The following is a 24,258-nucleotide window of genomic DNA, read 5'->3' as shown; positions in this document are numbered from 1 at the left end:
AATGGTTGAATAATTCTTGCAACGTCCAGACGTGCTAAAAGCCATTGCCATTATTATAATTTCAAAGTGGCGTCAACACCACTAGAGATGGAAGACATGGAAAATGGAACTGGCAACTGCTGTTCCTCTTCCTTGGACATTTATAGTATCTATGTCAATTTTCTAGCCAAAAGACAAGACATACATAACATACATCAGTAAAAAGACTATGATTTCAATAGGCGACAGAGAAGTCTATGGAGTAAATTTGGCACAAATTAAAAGAAAAGGAAAAAAAAGAAGAAGAAAAAAAGACGCATATCCATATCTTTTGTATTTTACATGCAAACTTAATAATAATAGATAATACAAGATTTATGTTTCAAAGATTCGTTTCTTTATTAAACACGTAATAAAATACTGTGATTATGGTGATTCCAGCAGCCAGGGAACATCTACAGAGTGCCAGTGACCTAAATAACAAAGTACATAGCAGCTCAAGCATTAATCAGTGACATTTTTGTTAAGTAGAATAAAAGAAATTTTATCTGTTGAGAACCATCAGGGACTCAGGCCTCTGTGAAGAATTCGAAGTACAGCAGTCATTATCTGCTTCAGTTATCAGATTGTGAGTACATCATGATAGAAAGGTATATATATGTATGTATATATATATATATATGTTTTTTAAATTTTTTTTTTTTACATTTAAAAAAAATATTTTTGGAAATTTAAGTTTTTTTTTTTGTTTTTTTTTTTCATGTCTTAAATATGCAAACTATTAAAATGTTGAGTACAAGAAACATAGATGCTATTGGCATGAAGACAACAAACATTTAGCATTGATATTGCAGCTGCAGATAGAGAGGAGAAACAAGTAAAATATAGACAACAATTTGGAGGAAAAAAAAACAAAAAAAAAAACAACCCCAAACAACTAAAACAAAAAAGAAACAGAAAGGCAGATAGAGAAAGCAGAGCAGTCACATGACATGTCTAGTTCAGGCTGCCAACGTTTGTAGCAGTTTAGCTTTATTAATACTTGTCAAGGTTAAAATTTCAAAAGTCAATTGATACGATTGTGTGTTTGCTTCAGAGAAGCTGAGCAGCAAAAATGATACAAATTTTTTTTTTTGCAAAATAATGAAATGTAAATAATTAACATAAAAAGGGCAAAGACTCAAAAAGCTAGTGTATGTATGTTCAGTGAGAATGTGTGACAAAAGATTTTGCTTAAATGTACTCTAAGTATTCTTTCGTTAATGTGATTGTTTGTTTGTTTTTTTTTTTTGTAAAAAAAGCCAAGATGGTAATATTTTATCAGCTGTGCGCATTGGCAGGGCAAACATTTTTATCAGAACCAAATGGAGTGACATAGGAAATACTACTCAAGTATAGTCGTTGACATAGCCAAGGGAGAAGAACTGTGTTAAAAATAACATACGGATTATTATTATTATTATTATTATTATTATTATTATTACTTCATTAAAAAAAGGATAAGTTTAAAAGGTTTAAGTATTTCTTTCATGGATGTTGTTTATTTTACAGGTAATTATATAACAATTAGATTTGGCATCTAATGAATAACAGGAAGAAGTTATCTACTCAAATATTTCTGGAAAATATCTATAATAAAACATTTAAATTAGATAACTGGTGTTAATCATTAAAAATGTGCAACCTAAGTTGATAATATCAAGTTCATAAAAAGGACACAAGGTTGAAAACATCTCTAATTTTACTGCTTGTAATATTGAAAGAAAGAAAGAAAGACTTTAGTTTTAGTAGTGTAGACTATTACAGAGAGAAACTGTCTGCAAAAAGCAAGGGTTTTGACGAGAGAAAATAATAATTATAATATTAAAAAAAAAAGAGAGAAAAAAAAAAGAAGACTGTAGCACCTTGCAATTAGGATAAATATTGAGCAAAATAAATAAAGAATTTAAAAATAGTTTGTTCGTGAAGAAGAATGGGCAAGGTTTTTTTTTTTTTTTTGTTCTGTCATGGAGGCAGCATTGGAAGAAATCTTGTTTTAAATTTGTTCTATTTAGAAGGTAATAATAAATCACATGAAATTCTCAGTCTGACTAAATTTTCAAACAATAGTTTGAAAACAAAAGAGAGGAAAAAAAAAAAAAAGGTGGGGGTAGGGGTGGGGGGAAGGAATAAAAAAAAAAAAAAAGAAAATGAGCCCAGTCCTAGTAATTGTTGGGAAAATACTATTTTGATGCTCTGTTTTGGTTGAAAAACTGTTAATGTCACTGCAGAAGTGAAAGAAACAGGATAGAATTTACAGCTGTAGCTAACTCTGACAGGATGTCTCTTCTGGCCCTTGGTTCCGACCAGCTAGGTTTGGTTCACTAAGCCAACGTTTCTTGTGCTGCTGTCTTCCAAATCCCTCATCATAGTTGCCCTTCTGTGCAAAAAGCTGCTTGAAGTGAGGTGTGCAGTACATGATACCCTGATTAACGGCGAACTTTGCTGGGCTGGAAATATAACAGGTAAAAAAAAAAAAGAAAAGAAAAAAAAAGAGGAAAAAACAAAAATTGCATTAGAATTTACAAAATGAGAGCAATAAACACAAATCATATAACAATGATTGATTTAGGGTCATTTAATGTGTAATAGGATTAAAATTATAGATTTATATGGGGGGGGAAAAAAAAAAAAAAAATTCTAACAACAGAATAAAGGATCATGTGATGAAATAAGAGGATAATTTATCAAAAAAACTTTTCAAGAAACAGCTTTGCAAATATATATATTTTTTTTCAGACTAAATGGCAGCATCAAAATATATTGATTAGAAATTACACACATTTGGTGTTTTCATCCTGTCTTTATATTCCAAAATCAGATTGAATAATGCAACGAAAACAATTGTTGTTCACCATATCATATTTCAAATAACGATAATCAAGGTTAAAAGGCAAAAAAAAAAAAAAAAAAAAAAAAAAAAGAAAAGAAAAAAAAAATCGAAATCAGGAACAAATTCAACAAGAGGAGGTCCTGTATTGCAGTCATTTCATTTTTTAAAAAAAAATTTTTTTTTTTAGAAATCTCGAATGGAATATGTTGGGGTTCTAGGCATGTAATTCTACTGGAATAAAAATGGTTTATGTAATTAATTTCTCTCTCTAATTCAATTGCACTGATTTCTGCAAAAAAAATGTAAACAGAAACTACCTATTTATGGCTTCATTAAAAAAAATAGCAGAGATATATTTTAGGCTAAATACGCTAAGTTTTACCAATTGATTTGAATTTCTCCTTCGCAGAATCAGTTAGAAATTAGAACTGGGGTCGGTTCATTAACCGGGTCAAAGAAAGCTGCAGGAGCTGATTGCAAGGGTTCTATGGAAGCTCAGTTTCAAAATTTTTCTTATGCATCTACTCTTTTACTTGTTACATCATTTGACTATGGCCATGCTGGAGCACCGCATTTAGTCGAGCAAATCGACGCCAGGACTTATTCTTTGTAAGCCTAGTACTTATTCTATCGGTCTCTTTTTGCCGAACCGCTAAGTGACGGGGACGTAAACACACCAGCATTGGTCATCAAGCAATGTTGGGGGGACAAACACAGACACACACATACACATATATACGACGGGCTTCTTTCAGTTTCCATCTACCAAATCCACTCACAAGGCTTTGGTCGGCCCGAGGCTATAGTAGAAGACACTTGCCCAAGGTGCCACGCAGTGGGAATGAACCCAGAACCATGTGGTTGGTAAGCAAGCTACTTACCACACAGCCACTCTTAGCATACAATAAAACAATTATTAACGATGAAGGATGACATATGATGCAAAATCAACAGAATATTTATATGTAATGGGAATACTACAGGCAAGTGATTAGAACTAGTAAAATAACATTTATTTAACTTATACACACACACACACAGATGCAGATACACATACATCATCATCTTTTATTACCATCATTTTAACATCTACATGCCTTTCCAGCTGCTACCAGCGCTCACCTGTTTACAAGTAAGGTAATATTTCCCTATGAGCAGATGGTACTTAATTTATTGACCCAGAAAGGATGAAAGGCAAAGTCGACCTCGGCGGAACTTGGAGACAGAATGTAGTGACAGGCAAAATACTGCTAAGCATTTTGTCTGGCGCGCTATTCTGCTAGCAACCTTAATAATAATAATAATAATAATAATAATAATAATACAAACATGCCCACACACACACATGTATGCGGGGCCCCTATCATTTGCCGCCTGGTTCCAATCAAATAGATAGAGAGAAAGAGAGAGAACTAATTCTAAACTGATGAAAAATGTCTAAATTCTTCCTCAGGAATTCTTTTTAACCGCACATCCACCAAAAACCCCCCCACTACTGATGACAGCTGAGCAACAGTCCTCTTCAACAATCACACTATGATTTTGAGAATAGCAGTTGTTTCTTTTCACTTCATGGTGGCTATATATATATAGACAGCCAACAGGTCAATTAAATAACATTGTGGTTTGAAAAAGTAATCCTTGGTACTTTAAACAGGACTACACGCACTTAAAAATACAATTATGCACACATTATAAATGTTAATGTAGATACTTTATATACACACACACCATATACATCAGCCCTATAGCATTTAAACCAACCAGATCTGGCCTCTCATGCCTGCTCTACAATGTCATTCTAAAATTATACAATCACATTATGGAAATCCCAAAGCTATGAGATAATACATGATTAATAAGCTTTACATTTGTCAGAGTAACCTGAATGCTAAAGGGTTAAATGCATCATGCATGCATCAATATGCATGTGGATGTACACACACACACACACACACACAGAGCTTGAAGGCATGTAGCAAAGTGGTCATTGTCAGGAGGCCATGGGTTCAATCCTCGGACCAGTCAGTGTTCGAGTCAAAGAGCAAAGCACTTCATTTCAGATTACTCCAATCTACTTACTTGTAAATAAGACCAAGCTGGATGCTGGAGCAGCCACCCCCTCCCCCTCCGCAGTCATCACATTCTGGATATACTGAGGGATGGGATCAAATGTAAGAAACTGTTTACTTGCAACTATATAAGCACCAGACATAAATCAATGAAAGCATGGTACATGGTACCAAACTATATTTGCTTGTGAGTAACAGCTGTACATACCATACTATATTATATACATAACACACATCATCAAACTTTTCTGCAGTAATAAGATCTAAAGGAAACCTGTACAAGCGACACACATGACGATTGCACAATTTGGTTCTGTTTAAGAGATAACAATTCAGTATTAAATCCCCACTAAATTTACTGAGAACAGAGAGACCCAAAATGCCCCAAAAGGTTTTGTATTTTAGCAGTAGAAGCTTTAATTAGAAAATTACCAATTGAGCCTTTTTTTTTAAAGTGTTTTAATTTATGATAAATGGCTGAGATGATACTGGAAATAGAGACTGGTTTCTAACACTTAAAGATAGCTGGTTTGAGTGAACAAAACACATACACACACTTTTCATGTTGTCAGTGCATTATAATGGTGATCATGGATAAAAAAACATTGCAAAGATGAAGACAGAAGACACCATACACAACTGTCAATGATAAGATTATTTGGAGGAGCTCTGGTGAGAACTGAATGTAGAATGGAATTGCTATAGCATGATAAAGGATAGAGGAAAAAAAAATTTAGGAATTATGAGTAGGAAAACATCACTGGAAAATATTATGATGGAAAAAAAAAAGAAGGTAAAAAGAAGAAAAAGAGAAAGCATTAAAGCATTATTTGCATAAGAATGGTTAATGATAAAAAAAAAATGTAAAGAAATTTTCCTTGATGAGCTGCTTTTGATGAAATGGTACTTAAAGAGATGAGAGATGTATTGAAAACATTAGCTATTTATTAAGATGAAAATATAAAACATGTTATTTAAAAAAAGTGATTAGAAGTCACCTGTATGATTAAAATGACATGTAATAGATTAATTAGATACAAATGTTACATTATCCATAGTAACTTTTGAAAGAAAATGATAAAATAGTATTTATGTCATCTCATACCCTGTCACCTTAAGCTCTGATTTAATGCCCACCTAACAAGAGGCTAACATAAGTTAGATGCGTCAGCAATATAACATCTTCCTAAATACTTTATTCTGAATCTAGATCTATTTCATCTCTACTCTATTACAAACTCGTCATCATCCATTCACCTTACACATACTTTTCTATGCTGTACACACTAGAAGATGCTCTTGACACTCAGGTATACATTTCTAAATTATATGCTCTCAAAACTGTGTATCTGTAAGCTTTGAGTACCAATCCTGCATCAACCAGTCAGGAATCCTATTGCACACTCCCCAATATTGAATTAGCATCTACTCATCATAACCATATCAATAAAATCGTCCTGCTTTCAATATTCTTCTATGATTTACTAACCACCATGAATTTCATTTCAAACTCTTTTCTACATTTCCAGTTTTGTATTATTTACAAAAAGAAAATAAATAAAACAAAATAAAAAAGATTGTATACAAAAATTAATGGTGCATAGTCTTATTGTTTAACAGAGTGGAACAGGCTGTAGACCGAATTTTATTTTATTCATGTATTGCTCATGTAAACCCTACCTTTAGCTCTCTCATATATGATGTACAGAAGACAATAAGCAGTGCTTACAAACCCTCTATCTATCTTCATCTATCTGTCATTACCAACCACTGAACTACAGAACACAGGAGCCAATCAATGTTGACCAAATGTAATATATGTTATTATTATTTATTTTTTTTTTTTGGCACAACTGTATCACCAGGAAACTGGAATCTGAGGTTTTACATCCTAGCACAAATTCAAACTTCCTTATTTGAATAATTTCTACGGTTGGTACTTCGAGCAGCTACATGCAGAGTAGACTCCCTTTGTTAAACTCCAAATCTTATTCATTTTTTTTTTTAATGTATAGCTTAATGGTCAGAGTGTTGTGTTCACGACTGCAGAGTCGTGGACAAGGTGATGTGTTACGTTCATAAGCAAAACATTGCATTTCACAATACTCCAGTTCATTCAGATGTAAATGAGTAACCCTGCAACAGACTGGCATCCCTTCCAGGGAGAATGTTGCCAACTCGGTTATTTGTACATCATGGAAACTATGTAACTGGCCTCATTAGAATCCTGTGTATTTTGGAAAATGGTCTTGTAATTTGAATCTCTCAATATCCTCCTTATTCTAAATACAAGATATTGCCAAAACTTTACAACATAATTCTTTGTATGTACATACTTCCTTTCTTCCATGTCTTCTCAGCTCAGATTTTGTTACAATATATCTGATCTACAGCACAGTTTCCAAGCCATATTTGTCCGCTGTGCAAGTCTTTTCTAAAATCATGGATTTCATCTGTTGTTATAGAATTGGTCTTTCAGATGCACATTGTGTGTGTGTTGTGTTGGCACTCCATCGCTTACGACGTCGAGGGTTCCAGTTGATCCGATCAATGGAACAACCTGCTCGTGAAATTAACGTGCAAGTGGTTGAACACTCCACAGGCACGTGTACCCTTAACGTAGTTCTCGGGGATATTCAGCGTGACACAGTGTGACAAGGCTGACCCTTTGAATTACAGGCACAACAGAAACAGGAAGTAAGAGTGAGAGAAAGTTGTGGTGGAAGAGTACAGCAGGGTTTGCCACCATCCCCTGCCGGAGCCTCGTGGAACTTTAGGTGTTTTCACTCAATAAACACTCACAATGCCTGGTCTGGGAATCGAAACCGCGATCCTATGACCGCGAGTCCACTGCCCTAACCACTGGGCCATTGTGCCTCCACCAGATGCACATTACAGCAATTGTCATTAACAACAGATACAAATAGTGTCATTCTATGATTTTACCCTACATTGATTATATTTTCCATCTGCTAAAAATGTACCGGTATCGCAGTGTTTAAGAACTGCTACCTATCCAGAAGGAGTTTGAGTCCCCGAATGTCTAGTTTCTCACTTCACTCCTTTAAAACAATAAACCCCTAACTCACTCATTCTTTTTTTTTGTATATGCTCGGTAATTCACAAAACCCTATCTTTAGCATCAATATTAATGAATATGAAACAGACTTAGATAAAAGCATGATGAAAAGAAAACCCTGATGCTCCATGGCAACAAACACAAGCATGGCTGTGTGGTTAAGCAGCTTGCTTTGCAACCGTGTGGTTTTGAGTTCAGTCCTACTGCACAGCACCTTGGGCAAATGTGTTTTACTACCCTGAGCTAACCAATACTTTCGGAGCAAATTTGGTACACAGAAACTGTGTGGAAGCCCATCACACACACACACACGTGTGTGTGTGCAGGTGTGGTTGTTTTCCAACCCACCATTGCTGGACAACTGGTGTTGGTTTGTTTATGTCCCAGTAACTTTTGTGCAGTTTAGCAAAAGAGGCTGATAGAATAAATACCAAGCTATATATATATATATATAAAGTAATGAGGGTTGATATGTTTGACTAAACCTTCCAAGGCGATGCCCCAGCATGGCTGCAGTCCAATGACTGAAACAAGTAAAAGATGGAAAAAAAAAGAAAAAAGAAAAAGATATCAACCGTTAACTAAAATAATACGATACAGCCATAACATGTTTATGATTCATACATGTTTACTTAGCTGGATATTAGTAATGATAAAAATGTGTCTTTAACATCGAAAAAAAATTACAATGAAAAGATTCAAGTGAAAAAAATATTTTCTAAATATTTTCTTAGTCAATTAGCAGCTGTCAAGTCTGTAAATTGTTCTAAAAGGACTCTTCCTAATTTAATGCTAAAATGCTTTAGGAGTGTCATAATTTGATCTATCACAAGTGTTCTCATCAAAGCAAAATTGTGAACCTATCCCAGAGACAATTTTGACAAGCTAAGCATCACATACTTGAAGGAACCTAAGATGCCTAATGAAATGTGTAAACAGTCAGATAAGCGGAATCGCTCTCCTCTTTAAACCCTTCCTATGAACACAGCAATGGTGTTCGTATTTGATTTTTATCACAATTCAACATTTTATTTAAAAAAAGAAAAAGAAAAACAAACAAAAAAAACAAAAATTCCTCTAAGCCTACGAACGACACAGCCTAAATTTAAAGTATACTAACGGTTTTGAATTTTGACCAGTAAATTTAGGAGGTGTAAGGACGAAAAGGCGAAGTCGATCTTGACGAAATCTGAACTGAGAACATAAGTGTCGAAAATCTAAAGCATAATAATTCTGCTTTAAGAACACGGTCTGAAATTTCGTGGCAAGGGGATAAGTCCGATTACATCGGTCTCGAAAGGATGAAAGGCAAAATCGACTTCGGCGGAATTTGAACCCAGAAAGCTAAAGACGGACGAAATGCCGTTATGCATTTTGTCCGGCGTGCTACAGATCCTGCCAGCTCGCTGTCTTAGTCTAAAGCACAACCATCACAGTTAAAACTGTCAGATTAATAAAAACGTTTGATGGCACGGTTAGTGTAAGCTAAGAAATCGGGAAATATTATACAAGACGATGATTATGACATCCCGAAATCCCACCCCCTTCATTGCCGAGCCATAAGAGTTCTCTCCCTTCTGCACAACCCACTTACAAGTTGGAAATGTCTCAAAGTCATAGATGTAACTTACACCACGTTCTTTTTATATAAACCGTTTAAACTAGGTTTCACCACACCAGTATGACTGGGGCACGCTGCACCTACCTACTCTCATGAAATAAGCCTCACATTACACTAAGCAGTACACTCCACATGTCTACAATAAAACTAAATCACAACCTGGGTGTATTTATTATTAGACTCCAGTTTCATGATATCGTTAACAAAACGAAATTAAAACCGACGGACCTTTCTTAAGTTCACTGCACTTATTTTTGCTTGTTTTCATTAATATATTCGCTTTATATAAGTTCTCATTTCTTGTTGGTTGAATAAAGAAACAGAAGCACCAAATAATTTTGCTTCTCGCAGCTAATGTTCTTTAAGGCTGTATGCATGCTAGAGCTGCTACCATAAAGATATTGTAAGGGCAGTCAGCTGATCGGAATTAAGAAGTTTCATAATAACAGAAATATAATAATGTAATAGGAGAATCTATTTTGGGAAAAAACAATATTTCAGCAAGATGTTAGTGACATAAAATATGCATATAGACGCAGGTGTGGCTGTGTGGTAAGAAGCTTGCTTACCAACCACATGGTTTCTGGTTCGGTCCCACTGCGAGGCACTTTGAGCAAGCGTCTTCTACTGTAGCCTTGGGCCGACTATAGCCTTGTGAATGGATTTGGTAGACGGAAACTGAAAGAAGCCCGTCGTATATATTAGGTGTGTTTACACCCCCATAACTTAGCGGTTCAGCAAAAGAGAACCAACAGAATAAGTACAGAGCTTTAAAAACAAAAAAAAAGTCCAGAGTTTGATTTATTCGACTAAGAATTCATTAAAAGCAGTGACCCTTCATGGCTGCAGTGCAGTGACTGAAACAAATAGACAAAAAGAAAATAAAAAAATCTGTTTGCTTGTCAGTCTGTATATAATAAGATTTCCATACTGTTTGCTTTGCATGATTTGAGGAAATTTGTAGAAAGGCTTCTTTGAAAGGTTAACTTAAACAACACCCATTTAAACAAACCTTTAAATCGAAGAGTGGGTTCAAAATACATATTGTAAATAATTATATACAAAATATAATTCAATTAATACATTAAAATTAAAATTTTCACGCTGCATTACATAAGCTGACCAAAGCCTTGCAAGCAGATTTGGTAGACAGAAACTAAAAGAGCCCATCACACACACATATATGTGTGTGTGTGTTACTGTCTCCCTGCCTAAAAGAAAACAAGCATCACCATCAGGCAAATGGTACCGTTTGTTTCCAAATACGTGTGGTTATGAGGAATAGCACTGTACATGGAAACAAGTGAGGGTTGGCGAGGGGGCATCTGGCTGTAAAAAATCTGCCTCAACAAATTCTGTCCAACCCATGAAAGCATGGAAAAGTGGACATTAAAATTATATTTTCTACGACTGGATGCCCTTCCTGTCACCAACCCTCACCTGTTTACAAGTTAGGCAATATTTCTCCCATGGCCAGACATGTTTTTCGCAGACAACTGGAAGCAAACTACCTCACTTGTGTGATGATGATGCTTGTTTACAACCAACAATGTAGCCTTAAATTGTTTCTGAAAAATATCTAGAATTATAGTTGAGAAATATATATACTAGATGACACCTTAATAAAAAATGTTCACACAGCGAACTGTAAAGACAACAGCCTTCTACATTCCACATTCCACACTGTGCTTAAAACCTGGAATTATCTTCATTATCTATAATTTAGTCTATTTATTTTTATCTCATTATGAAACCAAACATTAATTATAAGCAAGCAGACATACACACTTTCATACAAAATAAATGAGAGAAAGATTGAAATTAAATTGTACTTTTTTTCCCTCCCCCGATTAATAACAGTAGGTTTATCTTAGCTTATTCTATACAATGTTTATTCTTCTCCAGATTAACAGAAGGTTTATCTTAGTGTAATCTTTAGAATGTTATTTCTCTACAAAACATGTAATACAAGTAAAACGTAGAATGACAATGAAAATGTACTGCAAATATCTGGCAGGAAAAAAAGATGCTTAAAAAAAAAAAACCCTGTTGAATGTAGAATAAGTCAGCTTAAAGAGAGATTACAAATACATGATACCACAAGAATAGATGAAAATAGCTGACCAGATGGATAAATGATAGATATATGTGCAGACGCTGACAGAGTTTTAAAAAAAATAGGCAAAATGTAAGATAGTTCGGGTGATCTAAAAATAACATGGAAAAAGATAGATGTAATGTTAATGATGAAAAGTTGAAAAAGATATATATATATATGTATATATATAAATGAAACCAGAATAAAACTATTTCTAAAGTTATTATGTGGGTGTATGTATGATTGTTTGTATGACAGGATGGTCTACTAACTTACTAAAAAAAAACCCCATTATTTTTACACACACACACACACAATACACACAATACACTTGCACAGTACACATATACATGCACAAAGACAAATTTCACTTCAATCACAGAGTTTCATAAAGCCAATGCTTAGCTCCAAATTCAAATTGTGTATTAAAAGGACGAGAGATTAATTTCAACATTTCAACAGAAATTATCGTGTGACTTGAGTCGGAGAAATTCAGTTGGTGGGAGAACCTACTGCGAAATGCAAATGAACTAAACAAAGGTAAACTTAGTGCAATAGTTTCCCCATGCATGTAACAAATACTATTAAAGAAACATACTTACATAGTTAGTATTTTAGAAATACCACTAGCATATTAATTACCTACAAAAAAACTTTTCTATTTAGACTAACAATAGCTGCTCTCTCAAGTTCGAATAACCAACAAATGTATTTATAAGTCATTCACTCAATTATGCTAGTTGAATATTGAAGCATTAACCCTGTCATGCTGTATTCCTTCTACAGCAGGAATAGGTTAAACATCATCTCTGCTGGGTTTTCAGTAAAGCAGTAATGACCAACACACATAGAATAGGAAGATGCAGCTGATTCTGTCCATTAGTTTGCCTGCAATCATTACTCTTGAGCTTTATATACAACTGTTAATTTTTTTGGCTCAGGAGCTCAGGTGGAGGGTCAAGATAGACACAGGGGCCCAGGCCTGACAGGGTTAATGAAAGCAGTAAAATCACATTTTCATTTAAATGAACGTAAGTAAATTATTCAACTAAGTCTTCTATATTGTTATACCTATCTTAAACTTTACACTGACAACATTAGCATACTGAAAAATGCACATATGAATTTCTTCAAGATATCATGTTGACAACATATCTTTTATCTGTAACCTTCATATTAACAAGGTTAGATAGTAATATTTCTGTAAGAAAATACATTGACCTTTCTTTCATGATTTTAAGCTGCTTTATTCTAACGAGTGAAATAGTAATTCCTTTAAGTTATTTAGACTTCATAAAATCTTTAATGTGAGATTAAAATGCCAAAATTTGAAATGGTTACTGTGCTATCTTGATCAGCTCAAAAGGAACTTCCAAGCATGACAAGGGAATAGAAATAAAGTGAGAATTGTGATTAATACTGAATGATATATGGCACTGAAAGAACAATTAATGAATAGAGTCGAACTCTTGGACCATTTTTTGGAATGCTACTCAAGAGTGGAAATGTTAATATAAGTAGAGAGGAAAAGAGAGAGAGAGAGAGAGACAGACAGGGAGGAAGAAAGAGAGTGAGAGAAATGAATTGTCAGCTAATTGAAGATGGGGTGTGTTATTTTGAAGATGGTGGAAGGGACTGACTAAAAGTTGCAACTTGACCTGTAGCCAGTGGATGAATAAGTTTTCATAACGAGTAACAACAGTGTGATGCCTTACGTCAACTTGGTATTGCAGTGTGAACACTTTAAGCAGCTTCTGTGGTAGATGTTTTTGTTGGCTTCAACGCGTTCCATTGCGTAAACTGTTTTTTCACATGCAGCACACTTCTCGACGTGGACAGGTGCAAATTTGTTCCCTTTGTCCTGCACAACCAAATTAGTAGCAACAACAAGATTAGTGAACATGCATTGACAGACCACAGAGTCAAAAGAGGAGCACTTTTAGGCGCTTATTTTGGCTGTTCTTTTTGCCAACAGCAGTTATTGTCATTATCATTGTCAAATTTGTGCACTAAATCCCTTCCCTTCATCTCTTTACAACATTATTGCAATAACAATGAAAAGCAGTGGTATTTTCAAAAATAAGAAATGCATCCATATATTGTGGCATCTATGAATCACTACATGCTAAGCCATTTGCAGAACCATGTAGAGTAAACCAAACACACACACACTATCTGAAGAGATTATCTAAATCTGCATTTATTTGTAAAGAATGTATTTCAAGAATTTATGTATTTTTTATTTATTTAATTATTTATTTACACAACTATCTTTGAAATAGAAAAGTTAATAATATAGAAAATAATTTAAATCTAAATCATTCAAAATTGCCATTCATCCTTTTTAGATTTGAATTTTATTCAATAATTCTGCATTATGGCTTGAAAGAAAGCAATTGAAAAAAAAAACATTAAAAAAAAACAAAAGTAAAACATTAATAAAGCAAAACTGATTTATAAACAAATTAACCATAAGAAGAAAAAAAAAAAATTGAACATGCATTACTGATGATAAAAGCTTTAATTTTAAATAAATAATTCTATTTATCTAAATTTAAAAGACATGATGATTTTATTAAATACTCATTTAAATACCTTATGCTATAAATAAGAAGAAAATAAATGAAAAGAAGGCATTGGATGAAAAGCTTGGTTAAATGATGACAAAATGGGAAATGGACACAATGAGAAATTACAATACAATGGAGACACAACAGAAAAATCTGAACTAAAACCTCTCTCTTTAACACTGATTGTTATAATTTTATTAAGTATAAATAATTTAAGTTGGAAAATCTGATTAAGAAGCAGATGTTTCTTGCATTTGTAGCTGTATATTGATTAAAGGATACAACAGCAGAAGAGGATTTTTTTCAAAATTAAAACACTGACAACTGCTCCCCTTCCTTATCGTTTGCGATAGTGTTTTTAACGTATTGAATTTCAATACCTAAATGAAATAATCAAACAAGAACTGAGAGGAGAGCAGCATATGTATGACACGAAGCATACATCTGACATTGATTTTGCTAGATAAAGAGAAAGCATAATTTTCGAGAAGCTGTGAACAAAATAAACAAGGCTATTTTTGTTTTGTCTTCAGAGTAATTATATGAAAATATTGAATATCTCCACATTTCACAGGGTACAAATACCAGCCACATTACTCCAGAATTAGGATTGTTTAAAGACCCATTACTGATGAGGTACTTTATTTTAGATTGTTTTAAAAATTAATTAAAAAGAAAGACAGTTTAAAGGAATATTTTAAACAAGTGAAATTTAAACAGCAGAATGCCACAAAGAGAGAATGAAGAAAGACAAATTGGCTTAAAGCAATGTATACAGAAACATCTAAAATTGAAAGAAAAACAAAAAGGCAAGTGCAAAGAGTGAGCACAGAATGGTAAGTAGAGTCAAGCTAAGAGCCAATCCTGAAATTAAAAAAGGGATATAAATTTTTGATTCAAACTGATAGATGTATCGTTAATGCCAGAAATCCTACAGATCCAGGGGTAAATATGAATTCTGAAGGCAGTATCTATATATTGAATATATAAAATACACACACATACACCTATATATATATGACACCATGCACATACATATGTGTGTGTATATATATATATATATATATATATATATATATATATACACACACACACACACACACATATAGAGAATTGATGTGTAAACATCAAAAAATATATCCACAGTAATTATAAACAAACATACTTAAACACACACACATATATATATTCATATATCTATCTAGAAATACATGCATACATATACACACACACACCTATACGTATACATATAACTTATGTTTGGGGCCGTTATTGGCTCAGGCCATGCCTAGGGTGTTTGTCAAAATCAGGGCAGCAGTGATTTCTCTGGTATCTCTTGGAGGAATTTGTCCAGGCATTGTTTGAATGTGATGAGGTGCTTTTTCTTCTATGATATCTTTCGGGATAACCTTGTATAAAGAAGGACCAATTGAGGTTAAAAAGCTGGGTCACACTGTTATGTGAGCTAACCTAACTGTAGGTGACTTGTAAACTTGATACTGACATCATTCGGATTGTGTTGATAGAATCCTAATCGCATTATACAAATCATGTAGTGCTCGCAGAGACACTGGAGAGAAGGGAGTTTGGGCTTTTTGTGGTAATCCCAATAATTAAGGCTTGTCACGCCATTTTAGTTTTTGTGTGGTTAATCTCTGGAGTGCTTCAATTCTCATAATGTTTTATTTTGTGTAGGGAGACCACAGTGGACAGCAATATTCAACCAAGGTAAGACCTGGCAACTATAGAGAAGAGAAGAATGATGGTGTTAGTACTCTCTGGACTGGGAAGTTAAAGGATCCAGCAGGTCGATGTGTGCAGTCTAGTTTAGGCTGTGGTCCACATTTACCTCTAAGTCATTGATATTATTTTAATGCTATGAGAAGAGAATAAGATGCTTAAGTATATTATCTCTCTCAAAATGGATCAGCTCAAATTTTTCCTCCTTTAGCAGCAGGCTGTTATATGTATACACACACATACACACTGATATGTTCATATATGTACATACATAGATACATATACAATCAATTATATATGTACATAAAACTACACACACATCTAAGCATAAACGTACATACACCTGTATAAATATATGAAGACATATACAGGTATGTATATGAACATGCATACGCACTCACACATGGGTACATAGATACACATATACACATAATCTCACACACGTATGTATGTGTGAAAGTATTTATATATTGTTTCTCAAAATGAGTAGAGTATTGTTAATTGCCGACAATTATTTACAAGCATAAATGTTTTTTAAAAAACCAGAAACAATAAAATAGACAAACTATAAATGTATTTTGTGTGACACATTTATAATGTCAATTACTTGATAATAATAACCACAAATATTCTCTTTCACAGAGCTGTCTCAACAGATTTAAACTTAACTCAGAAATAACTATATTTTCTTCATCAATGACTGAATGGTCAAATCAAAGACAAGTTCACGAAAGCCAGTAGAAATAACAATCCATGTAATAATCTAAATTTGCAGAACCGTTCGACACACAGGAATAAAATGAAATAAAGTGGATATCGAATGCCATAGTAATTTTGTGAAGAGTTTTTCAAAGAAGTATATTTTAACAAAAGAATAATTAATCATTTTATAAATCCATAATTAGAAATATGAACTAAGTTTTAACTTCAACTAACATAAATATGAATAACACAATATTAGTACTTCATAGTCATGTAATGATAATTATTTGTGAATATCATAACTTGAGCTGCCTGTAGGATCTCTGACATTTGTAGGAAACTTCAAGCATTCATCAAAAATTTATTGTCATTATTTCAGTAAATGTTAAAAATCCACAGATTCTGGAAATAAGCTATAAAATTCACAAGTCTATTACCGACTGTTAATAGAGAACACAAGAATAACAACAATAAAAGAGAAAGAATTGAGCTTTATCAAAAGTGTTTCAGAGGGTTTTCAAATTTGGAAATGAATGCTGAGCTAGTAGCATTAATCATAGCATTGACATTCTACCCATGACCAAGGAGCAACAAAATAGCAAATAATATCTAGAATCTCTTTGCTTAGCTATGGCCATACTGGATCTCTCATTCTGTATGTGTGTCACTCTTTTTATATCTACACACAGGTATTTTTAATATACACACACCCATGAGCCCGTTTTAGTTGCTGGCGTAGCTTAATCTAACACCCCCTTCTCAATTCAATCTGTTTCCACAAAACATTTCAGATTTGAAAATTTCTGTCGAAATTCTCTCAAATGTGGGGAAAAATAAACCCAAGATGTGAACAGGAGGAAAACGAAACACTTGAAAAAGTAAAAGCAGAGCTTTCAAAGAGAAAATAAATCAACAAAGAGAGAGAGAGAATGAGGTTAGTTAGATATGCTGCTGTAAGATAGAGTTTTAGACTGAATACCACCACCTCTGCTGTAGCAGCAGAGTGATGTTGCTGTGACAACTGCTATGAACAGGGGCGGTAGGGGGGGGGGTGAACACTGTTATACAACAACTACAGTGATACTAGGAGGGGGGGCTGCTCCTCTTTATTCAGTTATCTGCAGTAGACCAGCCTCAAGAGAAATAACAAGGGCCGAGAGAAGCACTCGTTATAATACTCCTTCTTTGTGGTGAATTTTATGTAATAAGGGAATTCTCGTTGAGATGACTGGGGGGGGGGGGGGATGACTATTCTTCGTTCTGGCTACACTTGTTTGTTTGATTAATTAATTAATCTAAAGGAAACATCTCATTAAAAATCCGGACATAACGTGATTCGATCTCATTAAGTTTCTTGTTTTAGTTCAGCTCTTATTATTATTATTAGTTTTTTTTTCCAAGCATTCAAAAAAAACTTCTCATGTGTCAGATGGTCTACATTCACTGAGTATCGAGTTACCCCAGTGATATAGTAAATCCACTCGAGTAATAATGGTTTCAATTTTGCCCTACTATCTATCTCTCACTTCTAGACCGGCAGCAGGCGGTGATAAAATGGGGGTTTTCTAGTCGTTATTACATCATAGTACATGAACAACACTACATCCAGTAATATTACTAAGTGTAACTGATATAGAGAACTTGCAAATAATAATAATAATAATAATCATAACAACAACAACAATAATGATAATAATAAAGTTGTGATAATTTCCCCCCCCCCCCCTTTGGTGGTTATTAATTTAATAAGAGCTGTACATCTTAATTCAGTAAATAATTTATCAAAACGCCCTCCTGTCAGAGAGGAAGGCTATACTATACATATATACATATGCACTTACATATTATGTATGCTTGCATGTATGTATGTATGTATGTATGTATGTATGTATGTATGTATGTATGTATGTATGTGTATGTATGTAATGTCAGAGTGTGATGGCAGTTGTCGGTAATGTGGCTTTCTTTATGCCTAAGTCACAAACTAACTGCTATTACAACACATCATCAACTTGACAAGTCAAAAACCCTTAGAATCGCGTGGCCTAGATTCCTATAATTAGTCTTATTTCAAAGTTTTTTTTTCTTGTTAAATAAGGTGGCTGAAAACGGACATGGACTGAAGTGTCTAGAGATTTTGTCAATTACTAACATATTTACTGTAAAAGATAATTTTACATATGAGAAGAAATGTTTTTTTTTTTCTTCTTTTTTAACAGCACTCAAACAGAAATTAGAGGGGGAAAAAAAGAAGAGAAAGACAAGTGACAACGGACACATGGCAAGGCAAATAATAAAGCTGGCTTTCAGGAGCAAAATCTAACGAACGATCCAAAATAAAACAAATCGATACCGTGTATAAACAAGAGTGACAGATATGAAAGTGAGAGTGAAGAAAATGTCGTTTAATATGTAGAACAAAGAAGTTTATAGAGAGATCAGATGAGATCAGGTTAAATAGAAAAATAAGATTAACCTTACAAGAGAGAGAGAGAGAGTAAAAATAGAAACTAAGGGAAAACAAGAACCCCAACAACAACAACAAGAAAATATACTAATTCAAGTTGGAGGAATCATAAATAATGATTTTATTTTAGCATAGAGTACAAAGCCTTTTTTCTTTGTAACGAAGCTGACGCCTTTCATCCTACACAGCCCAGTTTAAGAATAACAAGCCAGAAAGAAAGTAGGAGAAATTGAGACATATCTTGGTGTAGATAGCAAGAGTGGTGGCCTTATTTTGGAAACAAGATAACAGTTAAAATGGAATCAATGATTCCTGTAGCCACAGAGAAACACAAGAGGAATTTCATAAAAAAAGAAAAGCCAAAAGTAACTAAGGGAATAGTTAAATATCTTTGAATCAGTTGTATGGAAAGTAATAAGAAATTACCAAAAAAAAAAAAAAAAAAATAAGGGGTTCTGTTATTATTGTCATTCTACGGCAATTTATTATTGAAAAGAAATAAAGATTATTCTAAATGCTTAAAAATCAGAGTAGAAAAAGATAATGATGGAGTTTATTTAAAGCGATTCCAATTAGTTGAGAACATAAAGGATGCTGCACTTACCATGGCTATCGATGATTTTCAAAAATGAGATGAAGAACGCTTACCGAAACTATGTGTGTGTGTGTGTATTAGCGTGTGTATATAATATGAGCGTGAGTGTGTATATATGTGTATATATAAGCTAGCCTACTAACAACTGCACTGAATAATGTCCAATGGACCGCTGGCCGCCGAATTGCCTCGCTGTCTGCATATACTAGAGAGAGGGAGGGAGGGAGGAAGTGAGAAAAACAGATAGATAGAGAGACAGAGAGAAAGACATAGATAGATAGATAGAGAGAGAGAGAGAGAGAGAGAGAGAGAGAGCGAGAGAGGAAGGAGTGGAATGCTATTTAGAAGCTCTCAGCCGAACAGCAACCAGCAGCAGCAGCAGCGGCGGCGGTGGTTCTAGCAACAGCTCTAGTAGTCTCAGTGGCTGCGACAGCAGCAGTAATATCAGGGAGTGGTGCCGATTCTTAGTGGAAAGATGACAGAGCGATGAAAAAGAAGAAGAGAGTCAACTTTCTTGTGCTTTAACTGAAGGAAACCTGGTCAAAGCACGATAACTCGTCACCATGGCGATTTATATATCTGCTCCTCTTCCCATTGTTAATTTTCGAAATTAACGTCAGTTTTTATATTCCATTGTTTTTAAACACAAAGAGATTTCTCCCTATTTTTTTTTTAATTTTAATTTTTTCTTTTATTATCTATTACTATCATTATCATCATCATCTTCATAGCTGATAAAGTGTTTTGACAAATTAGTTCTCAATGACTAACTTTAGATATGAGGTATCCTTTTACTGGTACAGAGGGAGACAGAGAAGGAGATATAGGCTGAACTGACAGTTTGAGAAGGAAACATTGTTTATATATATATATATATATATATATATATATATATATATATATATATATATATAACAATACATATATGAGAAGCAAACGATCTATTGGTTTTTACACTCAATACTGACAATGCAAAACTCAAATTTTATATCATCTCTATTAAGAAATTCAGTGAATGTATTTTAAACCGGCAAAACCGATCCTCTTGTGACAATAGGCAAAGTTTTATAGAACCAATATGGAAATGACATACGAGACAAAAATGTTAAAAAATGTTAATAACGAAACTATTTAGGATTGTCGATATTTCTCTAATAAATCTGATTGTCAGGGCAACAGTTAGTTGTGTAACATTTGATGCTAATTAAACCAGCAAAATAGAGTTGATGTTACATAGCTGTGCCTTTTTATCTTACAAACTGATAATTTCGGAATATGTTCCGATCAAATTTCATAAATATAACGAATACAATAATTATGAAAACCGACTTGAGTTGCTTGCATATTCTAAATTTGCTATGCTATTTAAAAAAAAAACAACAAAAACAAACGAAAAATGTTTCCTCAATTAAAAACAAAAACGTCTCTTGATGAAGTTCGTTGCATAGAGTTTAATTAGGCTAGAATTATTGTGCCTATTAATGAGCTTGTTGACACCATGTAGTTCACATTTTGTTTTGTTTTTATAGCGAATGAATTTGCATTTATTTCCTGTCTAATTTGAAATCAATATCTTCTGCATTGAAGTAAAAGATCAAATTAACATTGAAAAAATAATATATATATATATATATATATATATATATATGAGATAAAATAAATTTCCAAGAATTCCAATATTATCAATTGAACGCATTGATTTGTTACTTGGTTAATATGGCATAAAATTCAATGTACTTATTTTCAGATTGGAACAGTTCATGTATAAAACAGAATCTGGTTTAGAAGAAAACTTAACTTGTACAAATTGCTGACTTTACATACAACACCAATTCTTTCAGGGTTGATAAATTGAGTCACCAGACAAGCACAGGTGGTCAATGCAATTGGCTAATACCCACTTCCCCTGCCCTAGAATTTCAGACTTTGTGTCTGAAGTAGAAAGGATTATTCCAAATACTAATATAGAAAAAAATGAAAATTACATGTGATTTCTGGATCATTAAAATTTCCTTATTCTTTGATGTAAATGCTAGTTACTGAGCTAGTTTTCCACCACATTTCTTAAAAATTGTGGTAGAGGTCTTGGTCTCGGGACCACTCATGTCTAGAAACTGAGGTTGGGGGTAAGCAAAGGCATGCTCCCTGTAGAAAAGCCAGCTCCAAAAATAGCCACATGATAGCAAAGGAGAATGGGTACCAGCCAGCCCGCCCAAAGGTTAGGGTGGGCTGCACCTGCCTACCTCGGTTGCTATGGTATTGAGGCTGATATATATAAATATATAATGTGTTGTGAATTTATGGTAAGAAATCCCATAAAATTCTCTTATATATTTTAATATCTTCTCTTGTCCATTTTTAACAAAATTGTTGAGTTTTATGAGATTTCTTTCCATAAATTCACATCACATTATTTATATATATACATTTACATGACGGGCTTCTTTCAGTTTCTGTCTACCAAATCCACTTGCAGGGCTTTGGTCAGCCCGAGGCAGTAATAGAAGACACTTGCCCAAGGTACCACGCAGTAGGACTGAACCCAGAACCATGTGGTTGGTAAGCAAGCTACCTACCACACAGCCACAAGCACCAATACTAAAAACCTAAAGTCTAAAAAGAATAAGAAAAATATATGGATGTTAAGAAGACTAAAATAGAAAAAAACGAATATATTATTGCTTAGTCTTTTTGATACTCACTGAAAACTCAGTGAAATGATTTTAAAACTGATCAACTAAAAAAGAGAAATTAGATAACATTTTCAAAAAATAAACTCATGCTAAAGAGTTGTATCAAATTTTTACTCAACTGCCATCAACTAATTGGAGTTTTAAATGTTGATACCAGAGATATTTAATTCTCTTAATTAGAACATGATATGGATTTAATCATGAGACCGAATGGAAATGGGCAGTTGCAATATTCTTGCCTTTCTCAAGGGCATTGGTAAATGATTCTATGACTCAGTTGTATTTGTTCACTGAAAATGTCATCTGCTACTCATACAAGTTAAATAATAATAATAATAATAATAATAATAATAATAAAATGATCCTACGTAAAACACTTTCAATATAATAAAAATGAGAGCATCATAACAAACTACAGCACATACCCAAGGCACACAGAACTGCGCTGGGTAGCGCAGTGGAAGCATGTGATAAAAATAAGACTACTGAATAATAATAATAATAATAATAATAATAATGGTTTCAAATTTTGGCACAAGGCCAGCAATTTCGGGGGAAGGTGTAAGTCGATTACATTGATCCCTTCCAGTGTTCGACTGGTACTTAATTTATTGACCCTGAAAGGATGAAAGACAAACAAAATACCATTAAGCATTTCACCTGGCGTGTAAATGATTCTGCTAGCTCGCTGCCTTAATAATAATAATAATAATAATAATAATAATAATCCTTTCTACTAATAGGTACAATGCCTGAAATTTGTGAAGAGGGGTATAGTCAACCTCGGTGGAATTTGAACTCAGAATGTAGCGGCAAATGAAATACCACTAAGCATTTCACCAAGCGTGTAAATGATTCTGCTAGATTGCTGCCTTCTTAATAATAATAATAATAATAATAATAACAATAACAACAATAATAATAAAAGGCGAAGTTGACCTCAGTACAATTTGAAAAAGGATGTAAAAAGCCACAAGAAATGCTGTAAGGTATTGTGTCTGATTCACTAATAATTCTGCCTTAATAATGACGATGACAATAATAATAATAATAATAATATCCTTTCTACAATAGGCACAAGGCCTGAAATTTGGTGAGTGACAGGGTTAGCTGATTACATCGACCCCCAGTGCATAACTGGTACTTATTTCATTGACCCCGAAAGGGATGGAAAGCGACATTGACCATGGCAGAATTTGAATCAATGTAAAAACAGATGAATAATATTAATAACAAGAGCACTCAGAGAGCGCAAACCTCTGCCAAAGCAACACCAATGTCCTCTCAATGATTAGCCAGAGAGGATTTTTAAAATGAGAATATCTGAAATGAACCCAACTGCTCTCAAAAGTTAAGTAAAAAAATAGGAAAAATAATCCAGAATCCTTGTTCGGTACCGGATTGATCCCTAAATCTAATCAGTTTGTGCCAGTCATGAGGCCAAACATTCCTGAAAGTTTCATCCGAATCCATCTAGTGGTTCTTGAGATATCTTGTCCACAGACAGACAAACAAACGTGACTGAAAACAATAGCTCCACCTTTGCTAAGGTGAAGGTAATAGTTTTTTTAAATTTAATAATAATAATAATAATAATAATAATAATAATCTATACTCAACCTACTGCATAATACAATACATTTTACTATAAAAAGGAAAAACAAAACAAAAAGCTAAGCTTTTATTTGCAGGTTTGTTTGACGAAAGACTCCTTTTTAGTTTTGTAAGTAAATCTCAGAAAACACACAATTTATGAGGTTATCTATACAA

General features: G+C 33.7%; 1 protein-coding gene across 23 annotated transcripts in view; it reads right to left on the bottom strand.

Annotated features, from left to right (window-relative positions):
* Window positions 1-353: 353 nt before the first annotated feature.
* LOC106880892 (uncharacterized) overlaps window positions 354-24,258 on the bottom strand; it is a 225,556-nt gene continuing 201,651 nt past the window's right edge. For 10 of the 23 annotated variants that reach the window (XM_089359376.1, XM_089359373.1, XM_089359372.1 and 7 more), the window contains one exon: window positions 354-2,468. Coding sequence is in view for 15 of the 23 variants with exons in the window: in XM_089359373.1 (XP_089215499.1) it covers window positions 2,448-2,468 (21 nt within the window). In the remaining 8 variants the exon portion in view is untranslated. Of the gene's footprint in view, window positions 2,469-13,436; window positions 13,583-24,258 lie in introns of all 23 variants that reach the window. The other 13 variants (XR_016243579.1, XM_089359363.1, XM_089359364.1 and 10 more) reach the window with 3 other exon arrangements.

This window comes from Octopus bimaculoides, chromosome 11 (genome assembly GCF_046866305.1).
Source record: "Octopus bimaculoides isolate indiv1 chromosome 11, ASM4686630v1, whole genome shotgun sequence".
NCBI lineage: Eukaryota > Metazoa > Mollusca > Cephalopoda > Octopoda > Octopodidae > Octopus > Octopus bimaculoides.
The sequence above is the reverse complement of the archived record's forward strand: the minus strand, read 5'-3'. Positions and strand labels throughout refer to the sequence as shown.